At 36.2% G+C, this 27048-nt stretch overlaps 1 protein-coding gene across 2 annotated transcripts; it reads left to right on the forward strand.

Annotated features, from left to right (window-relative positions):
* On the forward strand, positions 1-26490 carry LOC120423204 (upstream stimulatory factor 1-like). Of its 2 annotated transcripts, XM_039586908.2 has the most exons (7): positions 1-881; positions 1379-1416; positions 1508-1555; positions 3762-3881; positions 4113-4237; positions 17407-17451; positions 19737-26490. In XM_039586908.2, the coding sequence occupies exons 1-7, from the start codon at positions 841-843 to the stop codon at positions 20118-20120; spliced, it is 801 nt and encodes a 266-aa protein (XP_039442842.1). In that variant the 5' UTR covers positions 1-840; the 3' UTR covers positions 20121-26490. The 2 variants fall into 2 exon arrangements, with proteins under 2 accessions (XP_039442842.1, XP_039442843.1); XM_039586909.2 differs by lacking the exon at positions 17407-17451 and having other exon boundaries at positions 2-881.
* The last annotated feature ends 558 nt before the right edge of the window (positions 26491-27048 follow it).

Genomic DNA, 27048 nt, shown 5'->3' on the forward strand with positions numbered 1-27048 from the left:
CCAGTTATCACTGTCAGTAGTGAAACAACCGTCGCGGTGCACACTTCATCTCTCCTCAAAGGTTTTCGTGTGCGACTTGAGTTTTGACTAGTGTCGATTTTTTTTTTCGTTTTCACTGTTTCTTTCGTACTTTTTTTTTGTTTTATTGTTGTTGTTCTATTTCGGTTCGGATTTTTTTTCGTTCATTTTATAATCAATCGGTGATAATTTTCTCAACACACAAATCGTTCGTACGAGTGTGTTTCGTGTGATAAGATACGCGCTTTTGTGGGACAAGAAGACATTTTCAGTGAAACGTACCGGGCGGCGGCAGCATTTCGGCCAAACATTTCATCTGGCAACCCCAGTTTTATGGGAGACTCTCGAGAGCTCGGTCGTCTGTCATTCTGACCTTGTTTGTTTTGAGCTTGCCAGCGCGGTATCATCTCTTGCTCTATCCACCCCAGCCTGCTGTGTGAGGAGGCTCAGTGTATGAATGTGTATGGTTTTGATTAAGGGGCTGCCACTGCTGGGAAAAACAAGAAAAGAGAGAGGAGCACTGTGGTGAGAGAAAGAGAACAGTGCCGCCAGTGGTGGATTGTGTATGTTGGCGAGCAGTTTTTGGAGTAAATCGGAGCGAATCTGACACTTTGGGAGGAAAAACGCTCCCAGCGAAAAAGGAAAAGCGCAAGGATCGAGAGTTTAGTGCATAGGAAGAGAACACAAGAAGCGAAAACGGAAATTTCGCTGCACAGAAACGGAGCTCAAGTGTTATTTAGTGTTTATATAGTTTAATTCCGCAAAACCCTAGTGAGACAATAGATTTCGTTGGATCCGGGAACCCATCCAACGCTATCCAAGATGAATAAGCTGGACTACGATGTAGATTGCTTAGAAATAAGGTAATTAAGCTACCAGCACACAGCAGATTATTGATTATAGGAGACTAGCCCCTTAATTTTCCTCTCTATAGTATTTAGCATTAGCTACTTTTTTTCCTTCTTTTCTTCTCGCACTCTGACTCTGTGTTGCCTTCCACCCCCTTTGATTCCACCCACACTGCAAAAATCACACGTAAAAATCTCATCGCACAGCGATTTGCAAGACGATTTGTGCAAATTAAACAGTGTGTCTGTGTGGTTTTCTGAGGTGCCATAAAAGCCCTTCGTCTTTTTTTGCATAAGAAAGCGAAAAACGAGACACGAGATTGACGTTCTGGTGAACAATGTCAAGTGAAACAGGGTCAGCCAAGTGCAGTCCTACTATATAACAAAAGCGAAAATTTTAAAGATCCTTTCTCCCCCGAACACTTTTTGCAACGCAAAAGAGTCCCTCCAAAAAAGAATTTAAAAAAATCCCCAAATATCTACTAGTTTTCCCACCTTTCTTTTGTCCACAGTGACGACCTGATAAGCATGGCCGAGGACAATACGCTAGGTGAGTTGGAAAATTCAAAAATCCACAAATCTCGCCTTTATTCTAAGAAATTTTCCACCCTCTCTCTCTCCCCATTTTCTCTCCCCCGCAGGTGACTTTTCACATATCGACGATGAACTGCAGTTTGTAAAAAATGACGGTAATATTCTTTATCATTTTTGTGAAGCCATTCTTTGTGTGGTGTGTGCCGAGTCAACTTATCTTTTTTTTTGTATCACAAAAAGACGTGAAAAAGGAACAATTTGTGCGAAAGTGAAATGAAAATTGCGTAGTTCGAAAAGGCAAAAAATGCATTCGCGCAAGTGAACGGAAATAATTTTATACTTCTCGACTCTGTGCAACAAAAGCAACAAAAAAAAAAGAGAAAACCCCGACCCAAAGAGAATACGTGCGTAAGAAAATTGTGAATTGTTCTCCTTTCTTTTTATCTACTCTGTAGTTTGAGAATCCGTGAACAAGTGTCAAATTGCACAATGCAAGCCGCGAGCATGTTCCGACTTTTTTTTTTGCGTTCATTTCCGACTTACGAAAATAGACGATAGATGTGATTGCTGGCTGTGGTCGAACGAATATTTGTGGTTTACCTGTTAGCACGTTTACTTATTGTTTGGGGTGAGAGTGCCGATTGGTAGTGGTCAAAGTTGAAGTTTGATAATGTTCGATGTCAGTGATCCTAGTGAAATTATTGCTGTTGAATCACAATTCGCAACCAGATGTGCTCATAATTGGTCAAAATTTTTGAAAAATAGTTTTTTAAATCTTTTTTAAATAGAAACATTTTGAAAAGAGTAATGAGATAAATTTGAGCGGAGAGGTAAAATACATACAAAAATTAATGCATAATCCGGCTGTACCTGAAAATGTGTTAAACTGTTTTATCATAAATAAAAAAAACGGCTTTTTTAAATTGATACTCGTAGTTCAGACTATTTTGAGCAAATTTTTGATTTTAAATATGCAAAAATTTCACTAGAAACCGTACTATGATTCCTGATGCAAAATATTGTCGGATTGTGACTCTGTAAAGATGTTCATCAAAATTAAAACGATAATTTATTATTGGTCAGTTACACATATTTTGAAAATTTATGTTTCTCACTTCTGGGCAAGAATAAGAATATGAAAATTTAAATTACGAGTCGTGGATTCAAAAATTTTAATGAATAAAGTTTTTAAAAACGTAGGTATGATGAAAAATCAATATTTCCCAGAAAAAAATAGTTAATGTACTTTATAAATTCACTTATTATCAAAATTAGTTAAATCAGTGCATATTTAGGCTAGCACAAATATTTTAAAGGGTTTTTGTCACCCCCACCCTTTAAAATCGGATCGAAAAGCAGGAACAAAAACATCATCATTTTAATGGAAATTAATTTAAAATGCATTCCCCTACCTTAAGAATAATTTTTAGCATTTTTGGGTTTATTCAAAAATCTTTTGAATTTTTGAAAATATTCGTTGTACAGTACCGCAAATAGTTTTCTTATCTGAAATGTTTGTTTTTGTTGAATCTTACATTTATTTAAAAACTAATGATTGCAAAACAAGTGAACTAGTGTAAAATTCAATTTTACAACACTTTCTTAATTCCAATGATAAGACTGTTGAATTTTTTTTTCTTTTTGTTATTTTTTGCCCTCCCCTCTAATGCCGAGGGACAAAAGCTATTAAAAATATGTGCACAGGCCTTACTGGAAATGAAAAAAAGCAGAAAAATGATTTTTTTAATTATTTTTTTAGTAAATTCCATTTATAAACCAAAATTTCATATTTTTAATCTTCAATGTCTTTTAAGCTAATTAGCAGGATCTTTTTCAGAGGTGGTCAAAGCTTGATAAACTTTTATTCGATGAAAAAGTTACGTTAACAAAGAAATAAGTTTAACTTAAGGTAGATTTTGACTGCAAATTGAAGTTTAGATACAAAAATTAAATCAAAAAAGTGTTTCAATGTTTTTTACATGTTTTTTTTAAAAAATAAGATATTTTCGAAATGGTCTATGGCACAATTCGTTTTTTTTGTGTGTGAAAAGTCTAGATGTCTCGAGATGTTGTTTACTTTCACTCAGATTTTTGAGAACATTGTGAAGGGAGGGTAGCGTTAAAAGGCGATATATTACTTACTTATTATGAAAACGTTTACTGCAATATCTGTAAAAATAAAAAATAAAAACAATTAATCAACAACATTTACTAAGCCGCCATCCAGTGTTTTCGTTGAACCACACAAAGAATGATTTACTTTTTTACCACCAGCACCAGATGTTTTGATTTTAATTATTTTTATTTTCTCTCTCTCTCGTTTCCTGTTCTCTATTCAAACAACAACTACTATCCTCACAGGAATGCTAGCACTCAGATTAATCCAAGTGGCAGATAGTTTAGACTCACCAAACTTTATCACAGGATCACCAGCTAATTCCTATCCAACGCTAACCAACTCCAGCAACGATCCTAATCAATGTAATGAGTTTTTCTTAATTTTATTTTTTTTTGCTAGATTTTTTGCTCAGCAAGAGCTAATTGTTGCTACACGCAAAACACCTAGATAATTTGAGTGTTTTTGCATGTTTGTATGGCACAAACTCGACCTGAACTTGACAACCTAGTCGAATTCCGAGTGTTGGCAACGATTGACTTTGAGCTGAGCTGTTCGATGGTGAGCGATTACTAATATTTGTTTCACCCATGCAGGCTCATTCTTTGTGATCAAGAAAAACAATGACAATGCCAAGCAGGACCGCCGACCCTCCGTCAACATCAGCAGAACTGGTCCCCGGCCTGCGGACTGCCCCAGTGACTCGAACCTCAACAGAAAGGTAAGAAGAAGAAGAACGATATCTGGAAGGGTTATTCTATACTGTATGGGCACACAAGCCACAACACATTATCAGTAGTATATAGTAAACAATTAGTCATCGGCATGAAATTGCCGCTAATTTTCAGCTTCCTCTGTCCGGCAGGGAGAACCATAGAACGCCAGACAGATCTCGGCGAGCGTTGATAAGAGGCATGCAGTAGTGGCGTAGTTGTGTATAGAGTTAAATGCTAATGCTTGCGTGGAAGCAAAATGAATTCGGTGTAAACCTTGACCCCACGTCTCAAAGTTCTTGGTCTATTAATTTGTTCCCAGGCAATACAATCAAACGGCCGCTACAAGCTTCTTCGCTCTGATGCGTTACATAGATTGGCCGCCGCCACGACGAAAGTCGAACATTTTCGTAAACGATCAATTGAACCCACCCCAGTCCCCTTGTGGGATGTATGTACGACGTTTGCACAAGACGTGCTGAGTTGCTCTTTGAGTCTATCAGCACTGGTTAGACTGGTGCGTACACAGCAAAAAATCGGATGGTAAAATTACATGCAAAAGCATGCACATCACCTTCGTCAAAATAAACACTCAATATTACACACTGCATGTACAATTTTTGCAAACACAAAAAAAAATTGCAACCGACGGGATTCAAACCTAGCACCAACAGTAAGGACTGGCGCCTTAGCCCACTCGGCCATCAGACCGATGAAAAGCTGTAAGGATAAACGCATATATGAGCTTGACATTTCGGTCAAGTAGGCTTCCCATACTGATGGGCTACATATTTCAGGGTGTAAAATCACATAAAATTGCATAAAATAATGCAATATTTATTTTACACCCAGGCCTTTTTTACGCAGCTGGATTACTACTTTTTTAGCTGTGTAGAACATTTAACTTTGAAGGGTCTCAAATAAAGTTTCTTGGGGTTAGCAAAAAAAAAAAAAAAACAGTTAGGTACTCTGGTTCATATCAGCATAATCCAAGTCTGATATCTTCTATATATATAAAAAATTTCGACGGTTTTGTTCGAACGAGAATCAGTTCAATACGAAGCGTCGGATCGAGGTGCTCTTTGTTGCGTTGGATTCGTATAAGCCCAAGGAAGGTTTATACGCTGACTAATTGACACTTTGGCCACTCCGGAACCGATTCCGGAAGATCTGCAGATTGTATGGGAAAAGTTCCGTAAAATCAAATTTTGATCACAGGAGGCTAAAAACGTCAAGCAGTGAAAAAAAGACAAGACGAAGTTTCGGGGTTAGCTTGTATATTATACTTTTCCATAATTTCGCTGCCGGCCAGCTGGTATTGGATTAAAAGCATACAAACACTCTAAAAAATACATCAACACACACATAAAACAAACTATTTTTACAATGATATTTATTTTTCAAAATATGTAGGTGGTTCTGGTTATGTTACAGACATGACCAGTTTGACAAAAACCTTTGTTGGATAATAAAATTACAACAAAGCTCTTCAAGAAATCATTAAATCATTAAAATTTCCCCCGATTCTTTGAAAATGTCGATTTCACCCCACACAGCCCTAACCTGTCATGCCGCCGTAACCTTTCGCACCTTAACCAAGCACAATCATCGCAGCTGTAGAGTGACACGCATTCAGCCTGCACTACCCGAGCAGGGGTAAATAACACGGGAATACCAAATTTTGGTATTACTTGGGCAAATAACAGCGACCAAAATGTGCCATTGGCTGCCCAGTAATAGATGGTAAAATACCATGAAATCATACCAAAGTCTAGTATGTGGAAGGGCACAACAATACCAAACCATGATATTCCAAAGGTAAAATAATACCACAACATAAAACCATTTCAATACCAAGTTGAGGTCTTCTGGATTTTTGAACATTGCTCGAATACCTGAACATGGTATTACCACGGTTTTATTTTTAGGTATTCCCGCGCCCTTGAAAATCAGATTTTGGTATTCCTGTGGTCTTGCACATACATGATTTTGGTATGATTTGATGGTATTTTACCATCTATTACTGGGCAACCAAGATCACATTTTGGTCGCTGATATTTGCACAAGTAATACCAAAATTTGGTATTTTCATACCATTTTTAGTGCAGCAGTTGCAGTTAGTGAAAAAACGGAAATGATCCATACGCAACAGCCAAATCTACTCACCTGATGATTCCATGTTGTTCTTAGTGATATTCTTCACCACACCGAATGCATTTGTCATTGATGAACGGCCTGTGCATGAAGTTCTTGAAGATTCTGAAAAATAACAAGATTGAAAAATAAGTGTTATTAAAATAAAACTGGATTGAAATTCACCAAAATTCAATAATCTTTCGATTGACTCGTTTTTCAAAGTATTTGGTTTTTTTCAAGTCATTTTAGCGCAAAATTTATTATCTTGTCCAAATTGGTAAATAAAAATCCCAAAGTTTCAGAGAAAATTGATCAAACCTTTCAATACCAAAATAATACCAAAATGTGCCATCCTGACTTAGAAAATTTTCCACAATTTCAAGTCATTTCTGTAGGGGGTATATCAAAAATTTTTAAAATCAAGTTCGAAATTTCCGGTTTTCAATGAAAGCATTCGCTTTGAGACATAATTTTAGTGCAAAATTAATTATTTTGTCAAAATTGGTCAAAATTTTCCCATAGTTTCAGAAGAATTTGATAAAACACTTTAATACCAAAATAATACCAAAATGTGCCATCCTGACTTAGAAAATTTTCCACAATTTCAAGTCATTTCTTTAGGGGGCATATCAAAAATGTTTAAAATCAAGTTTGAAATTTCCGGTTTTCAATGAAAGCATTCGCTTTGAGACATCATTTTAGTGCAAAATTAATTATTTTATCAAAATTGGTCAAAATTTTCCCATAGTTTCAGAGGAATTTGATAAAACACTTTAATACCAAAATAATACCAAAATGTGCCATCCTGACTTAGAAAATTTTCCACAATTTCAAGTCATTTCTTTAGGGGGTATATCAAAAATGTTTAAAATCAAGTTTGAAATTTCCGGTTTTCAATGAAAGCATTCGCTTTGAGACATCATTTTAGTGCAAAATTAATTATTTTGTCAAAATTGGTCAAAATTTTCCCATAGTTTCAGAGGAATTTGATAAAACACTGCACGGGGTCTTTTTCAAGGGGGTAGTATTTTTTGAGAAATAGCAAGAAAACTGTCATATACATATGAAAGTGTGGAACATCCCCGTTCATTTGCGGGGCGAACGAAAATCTTTGGTCGGGAAAAATCAAAGTTATCCTCATTTGAAGTTTTTGAACTTTTTTCCTATGGGGCGTAATTTCGTCTATTTAAATTTAGTATTGTTATAAGTCTACATGGGCATGATTTATAGTTCAGATCATATAATTTCTTGTGGGAAATGATGCAAGGAACATTTTTCCTGAAGCACGCAAAGTGATTGAAAATTAGGGAAAAAAGTTACAAAGGTTTTATTTAAAATTTGGGAGATTTTCTGATAAAATTGCACACCCCTTTCCCAAAAACCGCAATGTTTTTGATATTCAGATCATTATTTTGATTAATTCATTTTTGAGAAATGTTTCTGGGCCCATTGAGTATATAAATCACTACAGAAAAGTGTAATTGGTTGGGGTTTTGCTCAATTTATGAATTTTGGATTTCATCCGAATCAACATATTTTTGTGTGTTTTGGTTATAAAATGTACCGTTTACATTAAAATCTCACTTTTTTTGTGAGTACATGGTCCACATGATATTTTTTTATTTAATTGAGACATGCAGTGTAAATACAATTACAGGGTTTCTATTGCTATGCCTTTTGTTAATTTGTGTTTCCATTTGGGCTATATTATTTGTATTGAAACTACAGAGTTGAACTTGCAATTATTGGTAATAACATAAATATTGCGTAAAAATCATTAAAAAGTTTAAATATATGTAAATCTAATAATTTTATCTCAAATAATTGAGCTTAACATACTAAACAAGTATGGCATTCAAATTTGAAACAACGAACAATACAACAATTAAATTGTTTTGCTAAAAAACACACAAATAATTGATCTTTTTATTTACAGTGGCAGTGCGTGGCCGAATGGTTACGCTGTCCGCTTTGTAAGCGGATGATTCTGGGTTCGATTCCCATCTGCTCCAACTTTCCATCGGATGAGGAAGTAAAATGTCGGTCCCGGCCTTGGTTGTTAGGCCGTTAAGTCATTCCAGGTGTACAAACAACACACCAAACCAAGCCTATTCCGGTGGAATCGCTGGCGGCGGTTGGACTCGCAATCCAAAAACACTGAGGTGGAAGGTTCCTTGGAGTAGAAAGAGATATGGGTGCTCTCCCCATTCAAGCCTTCGGACTCCTAGGTTTGAGCAGAAACTTGCAATAGAGACCACAAAAGACCCGGGGGTCGTTAATGTGGATGGTTTGATTTGATTTTGATTTACAATATTATCACCTGACCTCAAAATAAGTACGAGATCTCTTGTGAGTTTTAATAAGACTAATACAAATTTGAAAATCTAATGAAAACGGTACATTTTATAACAAAAACACACAAAAATATGTTGATTCGGTTGAAATCCAAAATTCATAAAAGTTACTTACAGTTGAGCATAAACCCAACCAATTACACTTTTCTGTAGTGATTTGTATACTCAATGGGCCCAGAAACATTTCTAAAAAAAATTCATCAAAATAATGATATGAATATCAAAAACATTGCGGTTTTTGGGGAAGGGGTGTGCAATTTTATCAGAAAATCTCCCAAATTTCCAATAAAACCTTTGTAACTTTTTTCCCTTATTTTCAATCACTTTGCGTGCTTCAGGAAAAATGTTCCTTGCATCATTTCCCATAAGAAATGATATGAATTGAACCATAAATCATGTCTATGTACACTTATAACAATACTAAATTGAAATAGACGAAATTTCGCCCCATAGGAAAAAAGTACAAAAACTTCAAATGAGGATAACTTTGATTTTTCCCGACCAAAGATTTTCGTTCGCCCCGCAAATGAACGGGGATGTTCCACACTTTCATATGTTTATTACAGTTTTCTTGCTATTTCTCAAAAAATACTACCACCCTGAAAAAGACGCCGTGACTGTAATACCAAAAGAATACCAATATGTGGTGTTCGACCATTGAAAATTCTGCAATTTTTCAATATCAAAACAATACCTTAAATTGGTATGATACCATATTTTGCTCTTGCATAATCCTCAAGACAAATTTTAAAGGGTCCAGGAATACCAAAATTTGGTATTGATACCAGAGAAAGGTATTATTACGCATTTCCCTTGTTATTTACCCATGCTCGGGTATACGCACCACTCAAGTACTTACTGGTGCTGATGCGGGGTGCGGGTGACCGGAAGAGGGACCCCGATCAATACCACCCCCTCATCCCATCAACCCCCCGCGGTGCGTCAAATGATAGCGCACCTTAATACCATACACTTACACGTGCGCGCCGCGATCCGGCTCCGACTCTTGTCGCGATCACTGAGTAGGTAATTAATTATGTTGAAATGCACTTATTCCGAGGTGCCGGCGCAGAATGACACTGCAATTGGCCTGTGTAGAACTGCAGTTTTTGGGGTGACGGAGGAAGGGTCAGGCGGGCAGGTTCGCCACACCGTATAGACACTGATCAGACAGAGTGGCTGACTCTCCTCTCGTCGTCGCAATTGTGGCGGTCTGCACAGTCTGATCGCTGCTGTCTGATCGACTTTGTCTCGATGGAACTCAACCTGAGCTGAGCTGAGTCAGAGAGTCGGTCAAGAGTGTGGTGTTTGTACCCTCATACCTCTTCCTGACCTCTCCCCGTGCTACTTGGTAGCACTGCGGTGACCTGACCGGTTCAGCAGTCAGTGTTTGTTATGCTGAGCGTACTGGAATGGAAACAGGTTGTGTGAACTTGACGAATTTATTTCTTTTTCAAGCTCTTCTATAGCTGCGGGCTCAACCTTACGGTCGATTTGCTGATGTTTGAGTTCACTTTTTTTTTATCTCTCTATTCGTTTTGCACAAGTATTGACCACAGTCATTGATGTATGGAGTGCCGTGTATTGAGAGGGGTAAAAAAACAAAATAGAAACAACTGCGGACTATTAATTAAGAGAGTTAGTTTAATTTGAAGGCAATCTCGAGAATTGGCGTTCTTAATGGTAGGGTTGATCCCAGAGGAAATTAAAACCTGCTTTTATTTATCTTACACAATTTACAAAATTTACAAAATTTACAAAATTTACAAAATTTACAAAATTTACAAAATTTACAAAATTTACAAAATTTACAAAATTTACAAAATTTACAAAATTTACAAAATTTACAAAATTTACAAAATTTACAAAATTTACAAAATTTACAAAATTTACAAAATTTACAAAATTTACAAAATTTACAAAATTTACAAAATTTACAAAATTTACAAAATTTACAAAATTTACAAAATTTACAAAATTTACAAAATTTACAAAATTTACAAAATTTACAAAATTTACAAAATTTACAAAATTTACAAAATTTACAAAATTTACAAAATTTAAAAAAATTTACAAAATTTACAAAATTTACAAAATTTACAAAATTTACAAAATTTACAAAATTTACAAAATTTACAAAATTTACAAAATTTACAAAATTTACAAAATTTACAAAATTTACAAACTGATTTGAACTAAGAATAGGTTAATGGACACAAAAAATTATTTTGTCTAGGTTTTTTTTTTAATACTGAATAACCATTTATTTCACTGTAACTGTTGTAAGTCGCCGTTTCAAAACAACTTCCCCCATTGATAAATCATTCGGGGTAAACGCGAGCAATGTCACGCTCAATGCGAACTGGCCTGCCGCCGATTGACATTCAAGCCGTAAGTCCATGCTAAATTCGTTCCCAATTTCGAGACAATTCTCCAAAAAAAAAAATACGCCCAAAGAAAAAGAAATCGACTTGTTGTTGCTGCGAGCGCTTGCATGGAATATCCAACCAAACCGTCTCCAAACCGATTCGACGACATTAATCGCTTCATTTGCAAATCGGCCGCCAAACAGACCCGACAATTTGGGTCTCTGAACGCCTACACACTGGGGCTTGGGCTTTGACTCAACTTTCGAGTGAGACAGACTGCCTAGAGCCGAGTAGAAAGCAACGGAAATTTGATGAAAGAGAGTCGTCAGGTAATTGTTCGTTACAATGAGGACCTTTCATATTTTGACATGTAATTTCGATCCGAAAATTGAGGGCATTTTTAGTTTTTCTTAACAACCGATTAAAATACTGAGTGAAGGAATAAATCAGTTTTGGCGGTTAATCGACCACTCAGAGAGATTGCCCTGTCGGTTGCAGTTGGCGCGCTTCGTGTTGTTACCTTAATCGATGTCAAGGCTCGCCTGGCTCCGAACAAAACATAAAAAATAGCTCACCCCGCGTGCGAATCGATCAATTAGACGCGCATTTCAGAATTTTTGTACGCACACACCTTCAATCACTGGTGAATGGGCGCTTGATTGTGTGCAGCAAATGTTGCAGTTTTTTGTGCACAGAAAAAAGTTTGAATTTAGCACTCAAGGAATATTTTTTCCAAAACACGCTTGTTGAAGAAATTAAAACAAAAGTTTTCAAAAAAATCAAAATTGATTTTTTTTACTGTGCATCACAGGTCTAAAACTGCAGTCTCTGCAATCAGTGCACAAAAGTCTCGTGTGTATGATCTAAATCTTCTAAACAGAGTCAACCTTTTTCAGGTGCGCACGCTTGGTTTATAAAAAAAAACAGAACAGAACGCATGCACTCAACACACACTTTGTATAAAGCTCGGAGTGCCGATCGCGTGCTTCCATAATAATCGACAAGCTTTTGCCGGTTTACCTTTCTCGGACGGCGGCGGATGCTGCGGCCGCTGCATGAGAGGTTTAATTAGGGGCAACAGGGGTGCAACGTCGAATTAAATAGTAAAATATTTAGATCTTATAGTTTTGATTTTTTGGAAAACTTTTTCATTAGTTCTTCAGTAATTCTAAATTGATTTAAATTTATAAATTTAGAGAAAAAAAAACTATTTTTTTATTTTATTTTACTATTTTGGCTGTTGTAATTAAAACTGATTTTTGCTAGAATTTTTTTTCCTTCATGTTCATTATTCGAAAAAAAAAAGTTTGCATAGATCTCGAAAATTCTAATAAGTAAATTTTTAAATAGATCTGGGTTTTTTTCTTCAAAGCATTGTAGTTTTTTTGATTTAATTTAATTTTTTGTTTCAAAACTTTAAAAAATATTTAGGAATAATGAGCTGTTGCAAATATTGTTTAAAATCAGGGGGCAAACAAATATTTTTAACAAACTTTCAAATTGCAAGGGTAATTAAAGTGCAATTAGCTGAAACTTAGCACACAAAAAAATCTAGAATTTGTTTTTGCCAAATCATACATTTTTTTAAAAACTAATGATTTTTTTTTTATTTTCCTGGTTTTCACATCAAATTCGAGTTCCGCGACCCAATTTCAGTCAAGTTTGAATGGTTGGTTGCCTATTAAATTACCAAATGCATTTTCTCAATATGTCATCATCGCCATCTTGAATCTAAAATTTCTTGATAAGTTCAGAGTGGTTCAGGGATCATACTTAAGCTCGGAAATCAAAAATAAGCCAATGAAAAAAATATATTTCGTGATTCGATTAGTCGATTTTTTTTGTTGTGAAATATTATAAAACCGGAAATGGATTTTATTAGTATTTTTTTTATTTGGCTCAAACTTTGACCAAAGAAGCCATTTTGTGTCATTAGTTCACCCATACAAGTCTCCATACAATTTTGGCAGCTGTCCATACAAAAATGGTACGTAAATTTTCGAAAATCTGTAACTTTTGAAGGAATTTTCTGATCGATTTGGTGTCTTCGGCAAAGTTGTAAGTATTGATAAGGATTATTCAGAAAAATAGGTACCGTAAAACGGGGTGACTTTGATAGCTGTGGTGACTTTAATAGGTTTGCGATTTTTCCGCAAAATGAAGAGTACAACTAAAATACGTAAGGAATGGTTTAGAAACATACTGACCGTAGTAGAGAAGTGTTCAAAGTACCTCAAGAAGAACTTTTCATAAAATTTTGAAAAGTTAAAAAAGTTAGTTAACTATAGTTGAGAAAATGTTGATGAAAGTCATTATTTTAAACTTCTCAAAGTGTCATGATTTTCTCAATGAACATTATTTTTAATCGGAAAACGGAATGCATTTTTGGATTCTTTGGACAATTTTCCACTAGGAGAAGGTTAAAAAAGTTTGTAAATAATAAATAATATGTGTTTTTGAAACACAATTCAAAAAAAATCTCCAAATTTATAGGCAATTTCAGTTGAACAAATTTCATGTAAAATGTGAAAACTTGTGATTCGTGCTTCGAATTCAGTATAAAATGCAATATAAATCGATAATTTTACAAAAAAAAACTAGTTTTAATAAATTTCATGCAAAATTTCGACTTTTTTTAACAATTTTACCTAAAATTTATTTTACTAAAAAACTTGTAAACTTAGTTAACTAAGTATAAATATTGATTTTTTTCCTAAAAACTTTACCAACTACTTTAGTGATGATATATTTAACGTACAAATAAAGTTTGAACATCTTAAATATGATTTTAACAAGAAAAACTATGACTATCAAAGTCACCCCGGAATTAAAACTAAGAATTTTTAACGTAACTATTTTTCTAAACACTATTGGAAAAACTTTTTTTTCGAAATAGTGCATGGACTTTGTGTGGTCTACCCCAGTACATGTTTTAAAAATAATAAACTTAAGAAAAACCTTACCTGTTGGAAAATATTCTGAAAACAAATTGAAATCCTATCAACGGAATTTATTTTGCCGATTACGTATTATTTGATTTTCAAGATTTTTGCTATGTTTCAGGGGATCAAAACTCGCAACTTTTGAGCTATAGAGAAGTAGGGTCAAACATTTTGCTACCGAGTTATGGATTTTTGAAAAAAATAGTGATTTTTGATCGAAATCGAAATTTCATGCATAGCATTTTTCTTACCTCATTTTTTCTGTTAGTTTGAATGTAATCGAAAAGTACTTTATTTTTTTTATAAAGTGCCTCGTTTTCAAGATATAATCACCGAAAGCTTGATTTCATAAATATTTGTTTTGAAATTTAAAAAAAAAATGCTTTAAAATTGACACATTGAATATTGGTCCTCTGGTTGCTGAGAAAAAGAAACAGGAAAATTGAAGGTTTGTATGTCGCACCCTAACAACCTTCCATTTTCTAATGCCGTCTCAGCAACTAATGGTCCGATTTTCAATGTTAAAAAATGAAATATTCGTGAAATTTTCCGACCTTTTCATATTTGGCTTATTTGGTGTAAATGTAGGTATTTTTGTTTTCAAGAGTTCGACATGGAAAAATTACTATTGTTTTAATTATGATTTCATTGGAAATTTGAGAAAATAGAACAATTTTGAAACATAATGTACACAGGTTTGTTTAATTAGGATTATTTCAGTGCTTATTTCAAGAACTCATGAGCTGAAAAGACTAGATACTGACACTAGAAAATTAAATTGTTGTGGGTATATTGGGTTTTATTTATTTTGCTGCAGAATCTTAAAAAAATGAATATTTAGCAAATTTACACATGACAAGGTCAGACTGAAAAAATATCGAACTTTCATTTCTCAGCAACTACAATTATCATGCCCGAATTTTCATCTCCCAAAGGGTGATAAAAAGAGAATGCTAATGCTGAGAATCACAAGATAAACGAAGAGAACTCACCAGTGTGGCGGTCGCTTTACCTTGTGATATTTTGGTGCAGGACTCATCAAATGTTTTTTTTCTATCACTCAATTACAGCCCGGCAAATGAGAAGTTTCAAACATGAAATCCAAAGGTTTTTGAGACTATTTAATTTGGTTATTTCGAGAATTTATTAAAGAACGTTCCATCAGAATGATTTTTTTTTGCGATTGTAGACTTCTTTATTGGTTACATTTCGTCATACATTTTTCTTAAAACTTAGCATTTTGGATTTTGCCAATTTAACATCAATATCAATATTATGAAAATTTACTTGATTCTTATGATTAAAAAATAATGATGAAAAACATATTTAACAAAATTTTAGTTTATAATTCACAAACTACGTCTTGTGATCAGCGAAAATTATGAACGTTGCTAATTGGCACAAAATTCGCCAAATAATCTAAATTATCAAATGTAGACTAATTTGCGATTCACGTTATTGCGTTTAGGAAAAAAACAAAAGTGGAAAGTGGAAGTCAGTCAGTTTCGAAACTGGTATGATGCCCCGGGCCAAAATAAAGCTGAACCTTCTAACTTTGCGGAGGGCAATGACAGAGCGCATTTCGGTGTCGACTTATCAGCGGCGGCGCGGGGATGTCTAATTAATCTCCTCCTCGCGGCGCCAAACTGGGCAATTATTATAATACAACTTTGCGCCACCAGCATCATCGGTTCTGCATTCTGAGTATCTCCGCGCTCCGCGCATGATGGTGCTGGTTGACTAATCGAGGTCTGGCGCGACTTTTGACTCTCGACTATCAACTAACGGTGTGATTCGACACAGGGACGGGGAGTTTCACCTCAGTTTTGTGCAAACGCCTGCAGGATTCACAACGTGCCCTGCACATGTGAAGTGTGTCACATTACGTCATTAGAAACCACACCAAATGCCGCTCCAGACTGGGCTGCAGTCGGAATACCTGAGTGGCGTGGAAGATTTGACCGTCAGTTGAGTTAAGTTGAGTTCAGCGAGCGAACGAGCTCGTGAACAATAAATTATGTAATTGACTTAATAAAATTATGATAACCTTGCGGTAATTTGTGTTGCTAATCGCGCTGCAAAACGCTGCGGCCATCCCGTGCGCTAGTCGTCGCAGTGTTATATGAGGACATACTCGGTCGGTACTTGCAACACCGTTCGTCACATTATACTTGTTCTGCGCTTGGGCAACCCACCCAGTGTGTCAGCTTCTAGTGGGAAAGCGTTGATTTAGATCGCGTTAGCAAATTTGTAGAGCCACACGCCACGGGCTGTGTGGGGAGGAAGAATTCATTAATTACTAATCGATTTCGTTCTGCATTGATTATAGCAAAACCGATCCGATCACCATCACCGGTTCAAAATGCACCCACCTGGCTAATGCTAGTAGGTGACTAGAAGTGACCAGGATTAATGTGTATGGTATGCGTCAGTCAAGCCAAATCAGCTTCAGATCATGGTATTATGAAGCACTTGAACAACCACCAAAGTGCTCGCTTCCTTTGCGCAACAGTAACAACAGTGTCTGTCTCGCAGCCAACGACGAAATCGTTCACGCAGTTATCAGAATGACCTGAATTGCGCATTAAAAAGGGAGTAGTATAGTTTTCTGATTTCCCCGATCACCACCAATCTGGCATGTCTCCCAAAGAGCACATGTGCGAAGGTAAACACCACTCGTCGAGGATCGAAGGTTGTTACCAAAACCCACTCCTCGGCACCGTCGTCGTCGTCGTAGTAGGCCCTGGGGTATGCACCGCGTCGATTGATCCAATGGTGATAAGATAACGCGCGGCTAAACTGCTTCTTAAGAAGCCGGCTCAGGTGGCAACAGGCTGGCGGCTTTGAAATGCGGTTACTTTGTGGTGTTAAAACCGGACGTTTCCTCTTTTACTTCCTTTTTCTGCGGTTTGGTTAAACTGGATAAAATTGGGAGTTTCATAAGACCAGATTAAAGTAAAGGAGAGACTTGATTTGTTTATACCATGTGATCTAGGAAGTGTAATCAAAGATGGCGGAGGAGGAATATTAATAATATTCATATTCAATATTATGCTCTGTCTCAGATTACCTCAGATTGAGAGAAAATATCTCTCAAGTTTTCGTCCCACACACAACTGCATAAAGTTGTTTTTTTTTTGTTTATTGAAATAGTTTTTCCCATCGAGTGGCTTATGGCCCTTATCGTAGAACTCGAGATCGAATACTAATAACGATTTTTTTTTTTTGATGGGAGGACTCTTTTGAGAAATAAACTCTCAGTTGTCACGTGCTTTATTCTCTTAGTCCTCGTAGAGCCTCCTGTCCGTGCACCAGAGCTATTGAAAACACTCTTCCCAATGATAATTTCGAGTATTTTTTCTGTATTTCTTCGCAGGGAAAAACTCATCACCAAACTGACGACAAACGAGGAGTGAAAGAGGTGAATAAATTAGCACACACAAAATCTGACAGTATCGATGGTGACAAATCGCGAATTATTTACTATTTTTAATTTTTTTTTCTTCAAAAATATGGCAGAATTGCTAAATAAAAAAAAATCGAGTAAAAAAATCTACCCTAACATTTGACAAGGTCGTATAAAACTTTAAAATTCCGGTGTCTGTACCAAAATACCTATTTCTGAAAATATTTTTATCGGAAACCTCGGTAAATTTTATCTAACATACCCAAAAATGGGAAAAGGACGAAAACGAGAAAAAATCTACTTTTTTCAGAAAAAAGCGATAACATTGAAATTTTAGCATTACTTTTTAGTAACCAAAAGTTGCTTCTTTCAACTAAATTTTAAATATTACAAAACTCTGGAGCAACACGAGAAAAAAACTATCTTACAAAGTCCAATATAACAGGTAACATTTTTTAGAAAACTCGAAATTTAAAACAAATTGGCTGGCCTCCATAGCTACCTTTTAAAATAAAGAGGGTGCTGTGTCCTATCCCTCGCGTGGTCCAGACAAAAAACCATGATAGAGCTGTCAGATCAAATCTGTCAGAGCAAGACTGTCGAACCAAAAAGTAAAAAGTAAACAATCTTGGTTATAAACGTAGGTGCAAACGGATCAGGAAAAGATGATTTAAAGTTGCAAATTAATGTGTAGGCTAGAAAGTGATCAAAAAATTCGGCAGTTCCAGCTAGTGCGTCCATCCCGGGAATTCCCGGGACAAAATTCCCGGGATTTTTCCAAAACCGGGAATTCCCGAATCCCGGGAATTTTTATAATTTGTCCCGGGAATTCCCGGAATTGAAAAAAAAACAGATTTTGGTCTGGAAATTCAGATTTGGTTGTTGAAATGGATAAACAGTTGAATACATAGTAATCGATAAGAATTTTAAAGCATTCGGCATATACCAGCATTAATTTGGCCTATTATTGAAAATTGTTAAAATTTTATTTTACGGATCCGCAAAATGCCTATCGCTTTAAATATTTTCTATTAATTTTATATATTTTTAAAAACTGGGTTATGGGTAGTTATACGAAATTTAATGAATTTAAATTCGAAAAAAAATCATAATGAATTATTTTTCATCAAACACCGGCAATTCAGGACCAATGTAAGGAATTAAGACAGCTAATTAAACCAATCTTTTGCATAGTGTTTTGAATGGCTTCGGTTAAAACAGAAACAGAACAAAACAATTATTCAGACCAACCAGAACTTTAGTCAACCTATTCAGACTGTAGTCCCGATTTTCGCCAATTGGCGGAAGTAACTCAAAGATAATTTGTAAAATATATTTTATATGAAACATGAAATTCAAAACTTATCAAAAAGTTTTACAATGACTGGTATCATTTTATTTGTTGTCGCTTCTTGTTTTTTTCAAAAGACATTTTCAAGCTGTTGAAATCATGTCATATAAAAAAATATAAAAAAAATATTTTAAAAAGACTAATTTAATTTGAATCACATTGGAATTAAAAAAAATGGAAATCCAAAGCACAACGAAGAACAAAAAAGTATTTTTTTAAGCTCTTTAAAAACTGTTGTCCTTGTTAAGATTGAAGTGTAGATTATCACCAATTAGTATTATCAAGCCAATTCTTTGATTTTAAGCTTTGAAAACATAACAAATATTATGAAAACATAGATTTTGTGACTGTTTTCCCGGGATCCCGGGAATTCCCGGGATTTCAAAAATATTTTTCCCGTTTCCCGGGAAATTTGAAACCCGGGAAAATTGGACGCCCTAGTTCCAGCTGTTGAAATGCGTATGCGGCCTTTTCAAATATTACTCTAGATTTTTGAATTCAAAAATGTGAAAATTCGATTATTCAGTACAAGGGTGAAGTTGTAAACAATCGTAAAAATGTGAATATCTGGAAATTAAAAAATATATATAAATTCAGTTTTAAAGCTCTAAATTCAAAAAAATATGATAAAGTCCAACTTAACCAAGCAATCCAGAAGGGAAAAGATCACCAAGAAAAACAAATCTTATACAACAACATCTTCTTGAAATCGTTAATAATTCGTCAGGGTTAGCTCGTATCGTTTTGCGGTCTTCGACAAAGTTGTTTGTTATAAAATTCTGCATAAGAATCTCATACTTGCCAATCAGACAAATTTAATTCATTTTTGCAATTTTCCCAAACAAACTTACTTACTCAAAATTACTTTCCAAAACAGGCTAGGATAATCGAGTTTGGACTATAGAAAAATTTGTAACAAGCAATTTTTCTCTCTATCTCTCTGTTTCAGCAACGAGATGACCGACGACGAGCCAACCACAACGAAATCGAGCGACGACGGCGGGACAAGATCAACAACTGGATCCACGAGCTGAACAAGATCATCCCGGCGGAGCATATGAACAGCCCGCCGTCGGACTCGCAGCAAAACAAGCAGAACGGTGGCACCGGCGACAACCTCTCCAAGGGTGGCATCCTGGCCAAGGCCTGCGAGTACATCACCCGGTTGAAGGACACCAGCGACAAACTCACCGAGTGCCTTGCCGAGAAGGACCAGATCCTGCTGGAGAATCTGCAGCTCAAGGAGAGCATAAACCAGCTGCTGACGGAGAACAAGCGGTTACAGTCGGAGCTGCAGTTTGCGCTCGCCACCAACGTCAAGATCGAGTCGTAGCCATCGTCAAACAGTCATTACCATGTTATCATAGTTTAAATTACACACACGCAACTGTATATTAGGTATTAGGGAGGTGTGAGCGGAACGAGTGAGAAAGAAAGTGAGTAACTTAGAAAAAAAACACATTAGCGAATGTTGTGCGCGCGAATCAAACTCAATCCACCGCGCGCCAGAAACGGAATCAGTAAGTTGTAAGTATTCATCATCCGAGTTGATTATTCGATCAATTTACCATAAAGCGTTATTTGTTAAACTATTATTGCACGGATCGAACCAGACATATACATACATACATACATACGAACGAAACTGTTGTGAGCCGCAAGAACGGAGGAACGGAAAAGCCAAACATATGAAGAAGAAGAAGAAGAAGTGTCACACACTCAATCACACAAAAAATCGAATTCAAACGTCTAGACGTACATTGTTGAGCCCCTATATTGGAGGAATTAAGTGTAAACCTACCCACAGAATACTCTATCCAAAAAAAAACCATAGTCAGAATACACAAAACACAATACACCACCACGATTTGGCCAAATTTGCCCAACATTGTCATGTATTTGATGAGGCGCGCTTCTTTATTCGTCGACGTCCCCTTCCTTCTCGGTTCTTGTAGAACAGCTCCCGTTTTTGTTTCGCGATGATACAAAATTCCTGCCTAAGTTTAATATAGGTGCTTTTAACTGTAAATATTTGTCTTTTGTTTTCGTAGTTCATAACTAATGGAAGGACCTACCAGTCTGTAGTGTTGTGTTGATTTTAGTTTGTGTTTGGGAAAGTTTTTTTTTAACTGCTGCTTGGACGTCAGAACGTTGGTCGATAGTTGGTTAAAGTTGTTCTGGAATAGTTTTCGGAGACGCTTTCCAAATTTAGTTTTCAAAGCCACGTTTTGTTGGCAAGTTACGCTGCTGCATTCAGCTCCAATTATTATGATGATAACATAAAGCATACAGCAACTCTCTTAATCTTGTGTCCCTCACGAAGTTGTGTGAAGTATAGAAATTTGTGTACAATATCACTTAGCTGCGCGCGGAGAGGTATTTGGGGTGGTTAGTGGCAATATTTGGCCACATCTCACAAGCCATGCTGATCATGGAGCAGCAGCAATAATGGCGCTGTAGCGAACCAAAAGGTGCTAACTCGAGCTATTAGGCATCGGGACCGCACACACAAACTGGAATCGTTTCTAGGCTCGATGGAGCGCGATCAATGTAAGGTCGTGATCGATTTCTCTGTAAAGCGATGTGTCTCCACGATATCGATTCGCTGTTTCGAAAAGGGTGATAATTGATTTATCCCCGAGGTATGTCGAGCAAGTGGCGATCGGTAACAACGGCCGTAAAGCGAAGGCACTTGGCGACCGAGTCTAGCTGAGCTCTGCCTGCGACGGTGACAAATATTTGTCTAGTCTACGCGCGGAGATCGTTTTTTTCCGTGTCATTCAGGGAACTTCCTCACCGGTCTGACCTCGCGCGTCTCTCATTCCAGTCTACTCTTCTAATTTACAGTCAGTTATCTTGGCCCGTCCCAGATCACTGCAGCTGCTTATTCAAAGTTGGGAAATCCTTCACCATTCAACTGATAAGAGTTGTTTAACCTACCCGAAAAAAAAACTTATCTTGTCACATTGTGCCATCGTACATCTCAATTGTGTGGCATCTGTTTTGTAATTAAATTAACTTCAGAAAGACCAATCCAATCAATTCAATCATCTTCCGAAGCGGCGACATCTTTATAAGCGAAACGAGTTGGAACGCAAAACATCGAGGCCGGACACCAAGTGGGTGTGATATTGTTTATCAGCGCTGAGCGACGTATTTCATTCATATGATTTGGATGACGTGTTGTTGTCGTTATCAAGTTCGGCGGAGCGGAGTACCTTTAGTTTCAGGTGCTTCCACGCGGTTTCGGGCGCTGTTTGTGTAACGAATCGTGACGGGATTAGACACTAGACTCTTCACATTCTTTTGGACAAACTTTGAACGCGACACATCTTGCGGTTTAGTTTTGTGTGCTCCCACTCCGTTTTATCTTATCGTTAAAACGTGGCTTAAGAATATAAGCATGTTTAAGGTATAGCGCAAAATTAATCGGTATTTCCTAAAGGGAATTAGGAAAGCTTCCGAGCGATGAACCGCGGTCAGTTGACAGCCGGCGCCGGCTTAGCGTTAGTCCGCGGACAAACGGACGTGAAACAAATTTCATATTTAATTTTTTAAACATTCAACATAGAGACATTTCAAAACTCCAAAACAAAATTTGCAACATAACGATGCTTAGAACAAGAGAGCACAGAGTCATCGATAAGCAGTTATTGTTAACGTTCGTTATGGCGATTTTGACATAAGCGGTTTGAAATTTATTCAATTTCCACCGTTGTGACGTTTTTAAGCTATCTGAAAATCAAGATTTTTCAAAGGTCCAATAAACAAAACTTTAGTTTTTTTTGCTTATTGGGTGGTTTTGAATATCCCTGAGCTAGAATCTTTAATTTTTTACAATTTTTCGGTAATTTGTCAAACACACTGTTTTAATTTTTTTGACAAGCTGCCAATGATTTTCTTCACACTTCAGTAACTGTTTTTATTGACCGATGCACGAAGTGATTTGTTTTCCTATCTCCGACTCCTTCAGCAAACCTCAATTGGGTCCTGAAATTAAACTTAGTTTTGTGATATTATTGTTTACAACGATAAAGCTTATTTTTCTGAGTTTAAAAACCCTTTGAACGACCGCAAAGGATTTAAAATGGATTTTTAAATCAATTTTTAAAATAAACTTCGCGGCCCTTCTTGACAGAAAAGGTCCTTCTTGACAGCTCGTTCCAAGGGGACCATAGTTGATCCATCGAAAAAATGTTGTCTTGTCAAAATTTTTGGTATTGGCCGAAGGCACGAAGTGATTTGTTTACCTTTTTTTGGTACCCTTCGCAAACGTCAAACCATACAACGTATTGATTGGACGTTTGCTGAGGGTGCCGAAAAGTTTGGCTATGTTCTGCTTGCAAAATGCAATCAGACAATGGCTTTGTTTACTTACGCGTTAGGATGGTTGACCTTCCACTCTACTTTGCAACTTGACTACACACATTTTGCTTTAAATTTTCAATAATTCTCAAAAACATGTTGAATCTGCGTCAATCACTCGATCCGAAATATCAAAAGTAAACAAAGGCTGCGAATCGAAAATGAGCGATGACGTTTTGAGTTTTGACAGCCTCGATCGGATAAACTACCCCAATATCGACTTCCCACACGGGTGAAGCGGAAATTGTTGCACGTGTTAATTGCATTTAATTTGACTTAATTTTGATTTTTATACAAATAGCAAAATTTTAATAGCAGAAATGGTTGAAATATTAAAATATACAATGGGATTCCGGATATTCTTGCTAAAAAGCGCAAAGATAATGAAAAAAAAATGTAATGTCGTGCTAGCAAAAGCGAATCCCAAGTAATCCCTAATTGCAAGAACCTTTTCCAGCAACTGGCTTAAATGTCAACCTGTGCAAATACATCACCCTTATTGATGAACACCGCCCGACCGACCGTCGAAATACTAAACGATGCGCTAGAATTGCAAATTTTCCTACCGCGCGCATTTTAATCACTTCATCGGCGCTAAGCAGAGTGTCACGTTTTTTTTCTCTGTATCTCAATATTTCTCGGTAGTAAATTAGTTGGTCACATAATTGAGACGGCCAGCAGCTTTGCTGGAAGAATCGAATCGCCTAATGCGTCAAACACATAGGCAAACATTGGCAAAATATCACCGTCATAACTGTTAATTGCCTGCAAATTGTAACAATTGATTATAGAGGGCTAATCGGTCGATTGGCGTTTTATTGGGACCTTGGCCAGACAAACGACAACCGGCGCGTATCACGCTGAGGGGGAGATGTTCAGTTTATCTGTTTCGTTGACGGATAGGCGTGGTCAGATAGAGTCCGCGACTGTTTTTCGAAATTATACGTTCAGCCATAACTCATAAATTACTCATCCAGTGATACAGTTCGGTATGGTAGGGAAAGAGTACCTACTCAACTGATGTTTGTACTTGAAACAAAACAAAAATAAAGTGTTTTTACCTCCCGCTACCTTCACCGTTCACGGTTGTTCAAGTGTACAATACACATTAAATATAGATTACACAAATGCCGGAGAGTCATTTTGAGTTTGTTGATAATGGTGGGTGGCACACAAACACACCGATCGACCGGCAGCAGCAAAAATGATTTGGACAATTTGCTAGCTTTTGCACTATACTGTCACTCGGTATGCTGAATAGGGTGGCTCAATTATTTTCAGCTCCAGTCCATCAAAACGAACCAACCAGCGCTAGCGGAAGTTCTGCTGAATGGGCTCTACAACTGCTTTCAGGCAGGCACTTAGTGACGCCACAGACAACAGATGCTGCAAGGTTGAGTTTTGACAGATTTCCTCTGCGACGGCAGCGCCACGAGTGGCTTGTCACTTAGTACGTTTATTTGAAATAAGTCTTTTAATTTTTATTTAGATTTCTAATCAGGAATGAGTTAAAGGATTGGGTAAACTTAACTTAGAACTCTTGTAAATAAAACGAAAAAAAAAATCTTCAACCCATTTTTGAGTAGATTCGTTTTTGACGAAACCAGATTTAACTCAGAACTCAGAAATTATTTATTGGAGGTGAGTGTGTAGATAAAGCCGTTGAGTGTTTTCACACAATAAAGTTCTGGCCGACACGTCTGATGTCTGTGGCGACACACCGCGATATCTGGGACTCTGTAGCTGTATGATATTTACAATTTTTTTGTCGCTGATCGGCTAATTTACTATCATTTCCACGACAAAACAACAACCGCTACGACGATTCACGTGTGCGCATGGAAATCGCGTTCCGAGCCCGGACTTCGAAGCTGGAATCGCGGGAGATGATTGATTTATCGGGAAAATGCCACAGCAGGCAGATTCTAGACATTCATTAGAAAAAAAAGGTGCATTATACAATCACGATAGTTATGTTTCATTATCGATGAGAAATGAGCGACATGCGAGTCATGCGAGCACGCGGAAAATTCAAACCGTTGGACAGCTGGAGGTCGTCGCTGATGATGCATTGTGAGCAATCAAGGCTTTCGTCACGATCTGACATTCAATCCAGCAGGATTGTTCTTACACATTTGAAAACTATTCCAAACACACATCTCTGGCTGGTTGGCGCCAGCAAATATGCGAAGCCAATTAAGCAGACTCAATCTTGGATTCTTCAAGAAAATTGAACGAAATCCGGTGCTGTACACGGAGAAAAACCAGTTTCCAAAATCGTTAACAAGCTTTCATAAAACTCGGCACCATGAAAAAAAGGGCATGGTTCCGTAATTTATGAACTTTTTTTCACTATTTCGGAAATTGATTTTTCCCCGTGTAGCAGGATAGGGAGAGAGAGAGAGAGGTTAATCAATCAAAAAGCATAACGAGTTCGAAACAGAAGACAATGATGGCTCCTATCTGTTAGATAAATTAGTGAAAACTGAGCCTAGAACGTAGTCACTCAGATTCAATTGCAAATTATGTTTCGAAAGGCCATTTGATCAAGCGAGAGAAAACTAGTTAAATAATTTTGATAAAACATTTGTTGATTTCAGTGTTGTAGTAACAATAAACGAAAGTCATACACAGCCATGCTCAGATTGTTATTGTTTTATTTTTGCGTTAAATCTTTTCTTTTTGTTTAAAACGATTAAATGTTTTCCGTTACCGTTAGCAAACATCGTGTTGTTGAAAATATACTATACATGAAAATGCGATACATAGACTAAGAATCAAACAAATACAACAGAAAAGATTTTAGTAAAGACTAAAGAGAAGAATACCTAAATATATATATATGCGGATAAATGCAATAATAGTGTTATTATTTTATTGAATCATTAACTACTAAACGTAAGTATTTTACTGATATATTATTATATATAAAGTATTGGTCTATGTACAAAAGTTGTGAGGACAGAACAGATGGAGTGCGAGTTACTATTGCAATAATATTTAGTAAGATTTGTTGCTAGCAGGATGAAAATCATACAAATCAAAGAAACGAGTGAAGTGAATAATATACTTAAAAAGAAAAGCAAAAGATACTAAAACAAACTTTTACTAAGCATATTACTAACAAAAAAAATCTAAAATAACGAAATCAGATACAATAATTAAATTATAGTTATCATTGAACTTTTCAAGGAGTTAATAAATTATTGCTATTACATTAAATATACTTAATAAAAAAAAGCTAAGCAACCAGAAAACGTATCAATATTTATCATATGATCGACACATAAACATATTGATGCAAAAAGTTTACAAACGCAAAATCATATACACAGAAACCTAAATCATATATAGAAAATCATTTAAATATTCAAGTTACGATCGATGTCGTTGAAATGAACCAAACACCTATTTCCTATAGGCGAATGAATAAAAAAAATCACACAGTTCATATGATCTTTGATTTAGTTACTTACCATGTTTATAAGATGAAAAACACCGTTAAAAACTCACACACAAACAGCAGAAAAAGACTTGTCCCAAGAAAAAAACCCGTTTCGAAAAAAACGAATCGTTGCATCGTAATGATAATTATGGTTAAATTTATTAAGTGAATTAAAAAAAAGGAAAAAATGCGCAAATATACATTAAAGTAACCCTAAAGCATAGTTTTACGAAACACAAACACACACAAGTTGAACAAGCAGCATTACACACACAACCACAAGTTAAACAAAAAGACAACACAGTGAAGTTTAAAAAAAAGGTGAGAACCAGCCGCGATTGTGAAGCAGGCAAGATGGCGGCGTCAAAGCCGTGAAATATTGTGAGAAAAAAAAATACAAACAAATTATGACGATGAAAAAATGAAACAAAAAATGTGGTTTTATTTGTCT

This window comes from Culex pipiens, chromosome 3, assembly GCF_016801865.2.
Source record: "Culex pipiens pallens isolate TS chromosome 3, TS_CPP_V2, whole genome shotgun sequence".
Lineage (NCBI taxonomy): Eukaryota > Metazoa > Arthropoda > Insecta > Diptera > Culicidae > Culex > Culex pipiens.

Bases quoted from the DNA above. Each gene is read 5' to 3' on its own strand.
- LOC120423204 (XM_039586908.2), top strand. From the start codon at position 841: ATGAATAAGCTGGACTACGATGTAGATTGCTTAGAAATAAG. The intron at 1,417-1,507 runs GTGAGTTGGAAA...TCTCCCCCGCAG, and splicing joins GGCCGAGGACAATACGCTAG to GTGACTTTTCACATATCGAC. The intron at 1,556-3,761 runs GTAATATTCTTT...CTATCCTCACAG, and splicing joins GCAGTTTGTAAAAAATGACG to GAATGCTAGCACTCAGATTA.